The sequence below is a fragment of the Delphinus delphis genome, chromosome X (assembly GCF_949987515.2).
Source record: "Delphinus delphis chromosome X, mDelDel1.2, whole genome shotgun sequence".
Lineage (NCBI taxonomy): Eukaryota > Metazoa > Chordata > Mammalia > Artiodactyla > Delphinidae > Delphinus > Delphinus delphis.
The window spans coordinates 34,059,613-34,071,032 of record NC_082704.1 but is presented as its reverse complement, the minus strand read 5'-3'; the positions used below and the strand labels follow the sequence as shown (position 1 = coordinate 34,071,032).

The window sequence follows — 11,420 nt, the reverse complement described above, 5'->3', positions numbered from 1 at the left end:
CTTATTGGAACCTAAAGCTAACAAATTTAAATTAATATATAATAGACACATGTCTCTTTTTGGTTATTTGCTCAAAATAATTTTTTTCAGCTTAAAAAAATACTTAAGAGTAAGCAATTTGTCTAATCTGTTGTTTCACATTATAGAAACAATAAAATTTTTAAGAATATTTCTCTAAATTGCCTTTCTTCTAACCCCTCTTAATTCCACATAATTATATTCTTCTCAAAGGCACTAAATTCTGTATCTGCTCTCTTCCTGATATTCTCTGCTTTTCAAAATAATTTCTGTAGCATATTTCAAAGGTAGCTTGTACTTTCTTAAAACAGTGTTTTAGTTTGTAAGTTGGTTCTATAAAGTGATGAGGCAGTTTTTCCTGTGATAACCAGCACAATAGGCATAAATGATTTCTCACTCTCTGTGACAAGTCCTATCATGGACCTTCGAATGTTCTACACTAGAACGAAAGTTCATCTATTCTAACCATGGGAAAAACATATACTTAAACAGTGAAGACCCACATACTAAGCTCTCATAGCAAAATGAATTTCAGACAAATTCAAGAGTAATATACAAATACCTGAATTTGATATGAATTACTCCCAAACACAGCTATCAAAAATGACCTATCTTACTGAGGAAAATGAAAGAAACACCTAAATGAAATCCTTAGAAACTGCATGAATTCTCCCATCCACAGTCAACAGAAGGAAGGAAGAGAAGAGAGAAGGAAGGAAAGAAGACAGGAAGGAAGGCAAGAAGGACAGAAAGACAAACCTGACTGAGATAGCAAAGCAAAATTCCACATAATATTGTAAGGAAAGAAAACCCCAAAATTCATATATGCTGCAAAAAAAAAAAAATCAATGACCTAATATAATAAAACAGGATCATCTTAATAAATGCCATTTTCCTACCCGTTACCATGATGATCTTAACTGACGATGTCGAAGCTTCACCATGGCAACGGAAACTATCATCATAAAATGGTACAGTAAAAGAGATAGCTAGACCAAGAAGGGGTAGGGTCTCCTGGGAAGAGGTCTGCAGAGAGGCCCAGTGACTGGTTGTGTGGCTCAGTGTCAGGAATAATGGTTGTATGGCGGAAGGGGATGCCCAATGCCATTTTGGAAATGATGATGCTGGCGATGAGCAAGGTATTCAGCATAGCTCAAGGTCATCTTTTCACTACGGTACCTGAAAGAAAGTTAGGGAAGAGACAAAGTTAACATCACGAAATAGGTGACATGTGAATGTCAGAGCTAGGAGGGACCCTTAGAGATAATTTTCTAGATGAGGAAACAGAGGCCTAGAGAGAAGAAGTGACTTGCCCACTGTCACACAGCTAATAAGCAGCAAAGCTGAGATCAGAACCCAGGAATCCAGAGTCTGAGTCCGGTGCTCTTTGCACTCTACTACTCCTTGTTTAAATTGTTCTAGAAATTGTATTGCCCTCCTCAGCTCCGGTTTGCTAACAGGAAAGAACGGAGGAAGGCCAGCCTATTACTGTCATGTATGCATTTCATTCACTTGACTACTTTTTCTTCCGGGATCTTCCGTTGCTTCCTCTTTAACCATTCCTTTCCTTCTGTCCACATGTCTCAGGTCTTGCCATTAAGGGAAAACAGTAGCAACAAAAAACTTGTCTTGATCGTGGTATCTCAATCCTCTTTCCCCCCATCTTCAGGTCTCTTTTCATTGCCACCCTTCTCAGAGGAGTAACGTGTATTTTCTACCTCATCTCACACCGCTCCTCGGCCCCGTGCCTCTTGGCTTCTACTGCCGCGCTTCCGCAGAAACTGCTCTTTCAGAAGCCACCCCTCATCATGCCTGACCTCTCCATTAGGATACCGCGCAGCACTCCCTTTTGGAAGCTCTTTTGTGCCTTGTGTTCCACAACTCCATACTCCCTTGGTTCTCCCCCTGCCTCTCGGACTGCTCCCTATCTCTCTGACTACTCATCCTACCCTCGCCTTGTAGGAGTTTCCTACATTTCTACCTTCAGGTCTTCTGCCCCTACGCTCTGTCCCAGCTCAGTGAACTCTTGCCTCACAGCTTCAACTATGTCCTCTTTACAGATGATCCAAATCACCATCTCTAGCCATGAGCTCTACACACGTACATTTTCAGTGACCTATTGGACATTTCTATACAGATAGCCTAGGAAGCACTTCAAATCCAGAATCAATACGTTAATGTAACTCTCCCCAACGCGGTCCCTCTCTTGGTGAAAGGGACTGCCTTGGTCCCTTTTATTGAGATGAAAGCCTTGACTGGCTCCTCTTCCCTACTTCCGAATGATGACTAAGTCCTTTCATTTTCCCCACAATATTTTTTTTCCTTCCTTTCTTCCCATCCCACTGCCACAGCTCGTGTTAAGGCTCCCATTTCACCTTCTTTGGATTGCTGCCACAGATTCTTAGATAATAACAGTGTCTCCTAATTATTTTTCTTGTTTCCAATTCTAATCTTACACTTCCCCAAATCCATCTGTTCAGAACCCTTCAATGGCTACCGATTGACTATAGCATCAGGTTTAAACTTCTTACGCTCTACCTTCTGGGCCATATTTTCCCCAGTGACCACCTTCTCTATGTACACCGAGAGACCAACCGAATCAGACTATTGAAGATTCCTTAGAACTTGCCCCATACTTCGCCACCTACATGCCTTGACTCACCAAGTTCTGTTTAAGTTAATCCCTTTGCTCCCCCACTCTCCACCTGTCAAATATTCTACTCATTCTTCAAGCCCAGCCTCACATCTACCTCCTCTTTGAAATTTTCTGTTATCCTCAACCCCCTCCTGGAGTTCCTCTTTCCCTACTCTATGATCTCATATCATCTATCACATTCTGCTGTATATTAATAATTATTTTTGTACATGCGCTTCTATTCTCCTAGAATATGAACTCAGAGAGAGCAGCAATGCAGGCATTTTCAAATTTGTAACTCCTCAGAGCTGAGAATAGTCCATTTTTAGACTATAGGCATTCAATGTGGTTTTGTGGAATTAAAAGAAATGGAAACAGCAACTCATTTTCCCAAAATGTTTGATATTTTCCTTTTTAAGTAAGTACCCCTATGAGCCCATGCAGAAATACATTTAGCATTTGTCAATTGTGTTTTTCAGCAAGCTTTCTATCACTGCCAAAATTCTAAGGTGAAATTCAAATTTGAGGACTGCTTTATCAGGATCCTGGGGTTCTGCTAAGCAATGTCAAAAGCTGGCCAATTTCTAATTCAGGCAACTTTCTTCAATAATGTACTCTAAAGGCTCAGAGGGCTTTCTTTAACAAAGCCAGAGTAAGCCCACAGAGCTACGATGCGAAGGATGGGCTCATACATCATATGGGCTTTACTGCCAAGCAGAGTTCATTGTATTCACCCTCAGTACAGCCCTGCCACTCATTTCCACTCTGTTTCAGAAAAGAGAAGCAAGTGTAGTTAGAGAGACCAAAGAAATCAAAAGGTTACAGGTATACGCATCAAAATGTACTGGTCAGCCTTGCACTAGGAAATGCTTTCTGTACCTGGTCAGTTTTATGGTTTTCCTGAATTCATTAGTAATCGGAGCTTTGTATCCTCCTTTCCTCAGTAAGGAGTCTATGGTCTGAATATGGTCCCATCCTGTGGAGAGCAGACCAGATAAAATACCAGTCAAGCACATGTAACAAGCACTTTTGGTTAAATACAAAATGACTGTAGAGGTCAGCTATCACTGTCACCAACCCCTTTGGTCCTAAAAACAGTCACACAGAAGAGCTAAGATTTCATCCTGTACAGAAGCAGGGACACCACGGGACACCTTAAATTCTAGCTATCCCTGCTGGCTAGCAACATTGGCTTCTTTATCTCAACTGCATTTGAAGGCAAGGAGCCTAAGAGGCTGGCGGGCAGTAACTGCTCGGTCGTGTCTCAGTAACAAGCCACAAACATTGTACTCTCCTCTAACAGTGACATCTTTAAAAGGGAAGGAAAAGCCTCACTGAGCCAACTCAGTAGTACTTAGAACTCCCACACTAACTCATGGTAATCGCCACTTCTAACCGTATCTTCTGCAGGCTATCAAGTGCATCTGTGTGCAGCGTTCAAAGGCATTTTTATGGGTTCTGACACGGGATGCACACTCATACCCGAGGCCCTCGACCTCTTATGTATGTTTTACAGAGTCAGTGGAACTACAGAATTAAGAAATTTTCGAAAGCAACCCAAATAAATCTGCAGATAGCTGCTTTAAAGACTAACGCTCTCATTTGGGGGTTTAATGATATTAAATTTTGTAGTTATGTATCATATTTATATGAAACATATGGGAAAACCAAATTACCAATGCTTTCTGATGAGAAGAAAAGCTCCATGAGATAAAGAAGAGGTATTCATTTCAACTAACATGAAACTATAATTTAGTAGTGGCTAGAAAGGACAAGATACTACAGAGTGAAACGTTATTTTGTGTTACACTGGTAGTTCATAAAGGTTTGTGCTATATCTGTAAAATCGAAAGACGTTTGTTGATTAGGAACATATAAAACACTAATAGTTCATGTATTCTCAATGCTCCTTTTCTTCATGGGACACTTACAATCTTAATAGTAGCAGAAGGAGTAATGGCAACCACCTAAGAAGGAAACATTTGATACTGACAATGAACGGTGTGGCTGATCGTCAAACTAGAGGCTTGTTTATGCCACAAGGCTACGGCCCAGTGGAATATGGGAAAATGGCACTTAAAATTCATAGCAGACCATCGCCTAAAATAAAGCCCACCTTTTACAAATCTATGCTTTTTTTGAAAGTATACTTTTATATGTTTTTGCTGCCAAACTTCAGTGCAGAGACTCAACTTCTGTGTAATTCACCGATTTCATACAGACATTGCAGTGGCAGCGATGGAAGAGTCATTTCTTATAATCTGACAGTGATCAATTACCAGATACAACTGCAAGGTCAGATAGCGCATTTCAATATGTATTATTTGTTTAAATTCTTCACTAGGTCATATGAAATAAAGTACAACAGTGACCTTGCTCCTTTGCAACCTCCGGTAGGTAGGTGGCGGTGCGTTTTGATCCTTTTTCATTGATGAATTCTATTCTAATGCCATGTACACCCACCTGAAAGAAATTGGCAGTTTCATTAGTACAGTCTTCTTCACAGAAACAGAAAGAAAAAGTTATAATTTAACTTTCAGAGAATGCAGTTCTTCCCTTCCCCTTGCTTTTGGCAGGGCATATCTGTTTTCTCTTTCCGAAACACTGACTTTGAGGATTGAAGGCCATTATGATGGCCATGGAGACTTGAAAACACTGATTTTTGCATGTGCCCAGCATGCACCGGGCTATGCCATTCTGTTTGGAACCAGGACCACCATTCTGGGGCTGTGTGTAGAATAAGACAATCGATGATGGCAAGAGTCCTGCCCCCACCCCCAAACTGTGGCTCATGACAATAAGGAACTAGACCAAGGGAACCGACTTCAGAGACATAGCAAGCAACCATCCTGCTTTCAGGGATAATCACCATTTCAGATCGAGTTTCAAAACTTCTGGGACTGCTGACTCTCTTCCCAAACTGTCTAGTCTCTTCGAAACCTTGAATTATATGTAGATAAACAAACACAGATAAGACTGAAAAAAATCTGACAATCAAATCCTGCATCGTCACCCATTACGGCATTTCTAAAAAAAATGTATTATGGCTTCAAGTGCGCAGGTGGCAAACCCTCACTGTATATCTACAACACTGCTGCCAAATCCGAGAGCAATAAAGATTTCAAATGACTTCGGGGCAGGGCATTTTTACACAGTTTCTTATATACTAACCCAGAGACCACTATAACTTTATCATGTGAAAGACAAACTTTTGATGGTACCCTAAAAAAGGTGGTCTCCTAAGTAAGTGTGGGCAATTTCTTGCTAATGTTCTAAGAAAGTAATCCACTTTTTCTTTGATTAGCACTCAATCAAAAGGAATCTGTCCTTTCCCGTCATGTCTCACATAGAATAGTGTATAGTGCTAAAGATCACAAAAAGTTATCTTCCTTATATACACTGGTAACAAAAATGACATTTCAAAAGTGTAACAACTCCATTCTGCTCTCCCAAATCTATGGTTGCTTTAGATCAAGGGTTCCCAGGTGGAGTTTAAGGTTGTCCAAGGTCCAGGAGGGTAAACATTTTTACCAGAGAAAGGGGCTTCTTTTCAGAGCAGGTGGCTATATCCATTCATCTGTATGGAGGTAAAGGTCTAGAAGAGGAAAAGGGGTCCATGAAGACTTCTTTTGTTTCTTCTGCGCTTAGCCTGAAATTTCCCAGTTTTTCAGGGAATAAGAAGTCCTCTGGAAAATCCATTTTATTTTTTCCCCAGGTCTTCACACATCCATCCATTAGAGTCTGTCAGATCTTATGAGCAGTTGATGTTTTTTTATTAAAGCCTATCTCTGTGGCTATTTCTTCTACCTAATATCAGTATTCTTATGAATATCCTTCTGCTGAAAATGCAATCAGGGCAGCTGTTTAAAAACTAACACCGTAAGGCCTCTCATACCCTGTGGGAAATGACTATGGACAGCTGAGAAGAAATATGAGTGCTTAGCTATCAGGCATTTCCAGGATAAAGGACATCTACTAATCTCCCTAGTGCCTGACACGTTACGGAGACAATGACAAATTTGCAACCGTTTCTGTATACTGACTTTCTGATCAGTGACTTTGAAATTTCTTCCTTCAACAATATTAGATCCTTCATAATTTGTTTTTAAAAACATACAGCATAAATAATTTATGCTCCCATCATTCACTGAGGTGGATTCTGCAACTTCAACTCAATGTATCAAAAAATCTGTCATGTTAAAATTGAAAAGAGTTTTGGTGTTTATTAAGGTGTCTCATCTAAACTGTGAGAGGAAGACTGTTTCCCTATCTGTGAGATGAGAATGTTAGACTCAATCAGTGCTGTTTAATTGGTATGGGGTCGGGGTGCGGGCTGCGAAGGTTATCAGAATTTCAGGTCTCCTACTTCAGCAAGTATAGTTTGTAAAAAGAATAACTCCCCAGGTGATCTTTATTCCGGGTTAACTAGATAACCTCTAATAATCAGTCGAGCTCCGACAAACTGTGGCTAAGTATTGGGGGAAAAAAAGTGATTTAGGCAAATTGGAGGTGATTTAGACATAAATCCTTTCTTCATAGGAGTACATTCTGTGCTATTCAACAAAAATGACAGAGATTTTGAAGCCTAGTAATTTAAAAATGAAAAGAGGTAAGACCAATTGCATGGTATGCAAATAATATCTTAATAAAGATACATGCATATGAAGAGGTTAAGACCAAACTGGAAGGACATGTTGACCAAAATAAAAATTACTCATGGATAAAATTGATTTACTGTTGTATTTTGAGAAGCCCCACCATCAAATCTGACATGAAAAAAATTACCCAAATTCCCCCATTTTGAATTAGTACCACATTTACAATTTTTAATTCTTTTCTGTGTTCCTACGATTCTGAACAATCGAAAGCCCCTGTAAATTGCACTGTAGGTATGGTGATATCCAAGTGATTCCTCTGTGAGAAATAACTTATTTCTTAGGTCAAAAATATACTCCACAGAGATATAAAGCCAAAGCCAGAGTGACTCATTTTTCTTTCAACTAGTGGAATCAGGAGAATGGTAATAACGTTCTGAACAGAATCAAAGTATAATATAGCCTTTTGTCACCTGTTGAGCAACAGCATCTCGCTCCCAGAACCACAGACGCCACCAAGTAGTCATACTGCGCAATCAGAACAGGAGAGTGGAAAATGGCCTGCTGTGGAGACTGACCCAATCTGGCCAACTTGTGGTAATCACCGGCTTTGCAAATTAAGTCATCTCCACTGAAATGAGCACCAAAACGAATTCTGTACTGTTGGAGGGAGGCATCTGTCACAGCTGCAACTCCAAAATGGAACCCTCATGTATAATAATTGAATCCTCCCTTCAACAGACTGGAGAATCCTTCAGGCCAGCAGCATCCCAAGAGACAAAGGCTCTAGCTGCAATGATCAGCTAGATAAGAGATCAGCTAACCAGGGGTCTGGGATTCCTTGAGGCAAACTTGCTAGAAAACTCTATCGCAGTAACTTTCCATTTCTCAGGATGGATAAGGAGTTAGCATATGGGAAAACTATGTCACCAAACACCCCTAGCCACCACTGCCCAAAGTACAGCCAGGTGAGCAAAAGCTGGAGACGTGCAAATCTAGCCTTATCGGAGTCTTCAGGTCATTTTCAAAATTATTAGAAGGTCTGGGGAGAAAAATGCTTTCAAGGTCCATCAGCTGTGATAATGTCCTTTTAATCAAGACTGTACTTTTGCTAAGCAAAGCTATAAATCAACTCGAATGGTAGCAAATTAAATGTAGGACTTATAGATAAGAGGATATGGAATTAAACAGAGCTGTATCTGTGTGTGCTGTGAGCGGACATTAAGAGCAGTTCAACAGATTCCTATTTCATGTTAAAAAGAAAGCCATATTTATTCCGAACCTTTCCAAAGCAAGTGATTTTTATTAATGCTATTATACAATCTTTTGTTTTTAACATCACCCAGAATGATTAAATATCAAGATTAATGTTAGGACCCTAAAATATATCTTGATTATTCTGGAGTTGATTATTCAGTGTGGGGATTATGCATCCCCAACTCCCCCTGGCCTCGGCCTCATCCTCTTTCCACTCTTGTCCATCTCTGTTTGTTCACTGCTCTATCGGAGAGCACGTGGGCACAGGGAAAAGAGATACACGCAAATTAATCAATTTTGCTACATAGTAAAAAGGTTTGGTAGGAGAAGAGATTATAAATAATGGCTAAAATGAAGCTTCTAGACTGTCTGCAGATTTCATTTATCCTTGTTATCTGGTCCCTTGTTAGAAATGTGGCTTCATTTAAAACTATTACCCCCTAATGCAGTGACTCTCAACGCAGGAACATTAAAAATAAGTGCCCTCTCCTCCTCATTATAATACATAGTCCATATTATGCTCTGCTCAATTGCACAAAGTTGAGCCTGTCTATAAGGCAAGTGTTAGTCCTATAATTCACTAGCAGCACCACAAAAGGGTCTCGCTTTTACTTGTGAACCTAATCAGCAAGCCAACAATCTGGATATGCTGAAACATGAAAAAGTCATCCGGCTAAAAGCATCAGTGAGTATAAAATGTGCTCTGGTTAAGTGGAGTAGGCTCCACGCAAGCCTTGGACCATTTGGGTCCCCAATTACCTACACGGTCCTGACCCTCAAAGCTAAATCTGCCCCTGATCACATCCTGGCCAATAAAACCAATTACTTCCTCAGGTTCATCCTGTCTTAGCAATGTCACAGTTAGTCCCACTCGTCCCCATTTTCAGAACCAAATGTTGGGTTTCCCTGTAACGTTATGGCCATAGCTCACTCCACTGATTTTCAGTGGGTTCACCTTGAATAAAATAAAAAATATCAGGAGGTCAAAGAATCAAACGTTTGTCTGACATGGCTTTGTTGCTGATATCATTTGGCAAAATAGGCTTTGCAATTAACAAAGCAGCCAGTCGCTGGTCATTCATGTAAGACTGACCTGCCAGGCTCAGTATGCCAGTTCCATTGAATTGAATGGAAGGACTCTGTTTCTAAGGAGAGGGCACCCCCTAACTTCTAGAGGCTGGCATCATAGGAGACACACATGCTCGCTCACAAAACAGCCTGTGGTACCACGGACAGAAACAAACACTGCATTGGACAACCCATGGGTCTGACCCGGAGTCTGGTGTTTCTAATATTTGTAGGAGGACAAAGCCACAAGTGATATTTTTGCCTGAAAGCACAAAACCCATAACGCAGCACCTTCAACTCATTCACTCATAGCCCCACGGTACCTTTTGCCCCATCCCCAGCTCAGCCTTCTGCAGACTGACTCTTCCTCTTCCCAATGAAAGCAAATTCCACATAAAAGAAGAAAATACTCCAAACTTGGGTCTCCACCAAGAATAGTTCTTATTTGAGCAAGTAAAATTAGCATTTTCATCATAAAGGCTGATGACAATTTGCACAGATCCTAATGAAACACTTCCCCCAATCCTGATAATGTCGACTACACAAAAATAATGTCGACTACATATTGATTGTCCAGATCTGCCCATCAAATCCTCAAAGTTGTGATTCCTCATCGCTTTAATCCACGCATCAACTTCAGAAGTAAGTCTGAAGTTTTGAAAGTGCCCATCTGATTAACAATTAACACTTAACAATTAACAATGGTTAACAATTAACACTTCAGAATCTGGCCAAATAATAAATTTTAAAAACAGTGTTGCTGCAATTCAGGGTTTTTTTCTCAGTAATTTTTACTTTTGTAAACCTTAAAAATTATAAACATGGATTTTTTTTTTGTTTATAAAAATAGTACGTGCATATTACCAAAAAAAAAAAAATCCCTTTTGAAAAGTATAAAGGAGAAAATAAAGATGACATGTAATCCTAGTACCACCTAGAGACAACTCTTGCCTTCGTGACTTAAAAAATAATCTTCTCTTGAACCAAATGAGATGTCAACAAGGACTATATTGTTAGGCTGTTTTTATCCATTATCTGACCAGTTCCTGTAGCTGTACTTGCTTTCAAATCTCCTTCAAGTGAGAAGCTCTTAAAAGCACAAGAAATACTACACAAATAAATCAAAAAGGGTAATTGACTGCAAAACCGTCACTTGGGCACAAGTAACCTTTTAATATAGTCTACTATAAAAACTCCACTTCACCATCTACCTCAGCTGAGGTTTGGGTTTTTTTTTTTCCCCTGTTGTTATTTTGTGAAAACAACTGCAAAGGTCTCCTTGACCAAAATACATATAAGCTGCTCTTCTCTAAAATCCCTGCAAATCGGACACCTTTAGCTTAGAAATTAGTCTGGTCTCCATGGACCAATTCTTGGCTTTTGCAGAGCTTACCAAAACACCAATTAGTGCCAATTTTGATTCATGTAGGAGATGTAGGAGACTTAGACATCTTGTCTATCAGGAACATAAGGCTGCCAATTTATTTCACAAAGGCCACTGAACAACAATCTGAAAACTTGTATTTTAACTAATATACGTGCAGCTCTAAAATACCTGGACTAGCTAATAATCACCCCCATGAACTCTGAAAGAATTAGTTTAAGATTTTAAAATAAAGCATGGCTAACGAAGAGGTGCTCTGAAAAGCTATGAAGCCAAACATGTTTATGTATCATGTGCAGTGAAAGAAACTGTTCTTACTCTAAGGTTTTGCAGGGAACAAGAGACAGCTCAGAATGCAATTAAGGAAAAAAAAAAAACTATTCTCTGTAATGATTAATTATAATGAGCATTCCTTAAAAACTGAACAACCTGAAGCTTTCCAAGGAAAGTTCAGGCAACACAG

At 39.7% G+C, this 11,420-nt stretch overlaps 1 protein-coding gene across 2 annotated transcripts in view; it reads right to left on the bottom strand.

The window, feature by feature from the left end:
• Positions 1-899: 899 nt before the first annotated feature.
• Positions 900-11,420, bottom strand: part of AMMECR1 (AMMECR nuclear protein 1) — a 99,369-nt gene continuing 88,848 nt past the window's right edge. For both annotated transcript variants that reach the window (XM_060002961.1, XM_060002962.1), the window contains 3 exons: positions 5,026-5,116; positions 3,533-3,629; positions 900-1,197 (listed from right to left, as the gene is read on the bottom strand). In XM_060002961.1, coding sequence (XP_059858944.1) covers positions 1,083-1,197; positions 3,533-3,629; positions 5,026-5,116 — 303 coding nt within the window. In that variant the 3' untranslated portion in view covers positions 900-1,082. The remainder of the gene's footprint in view (positions 1,198-3,532; positions 3,630-5,025; positions 5,117-11,420) is intronic.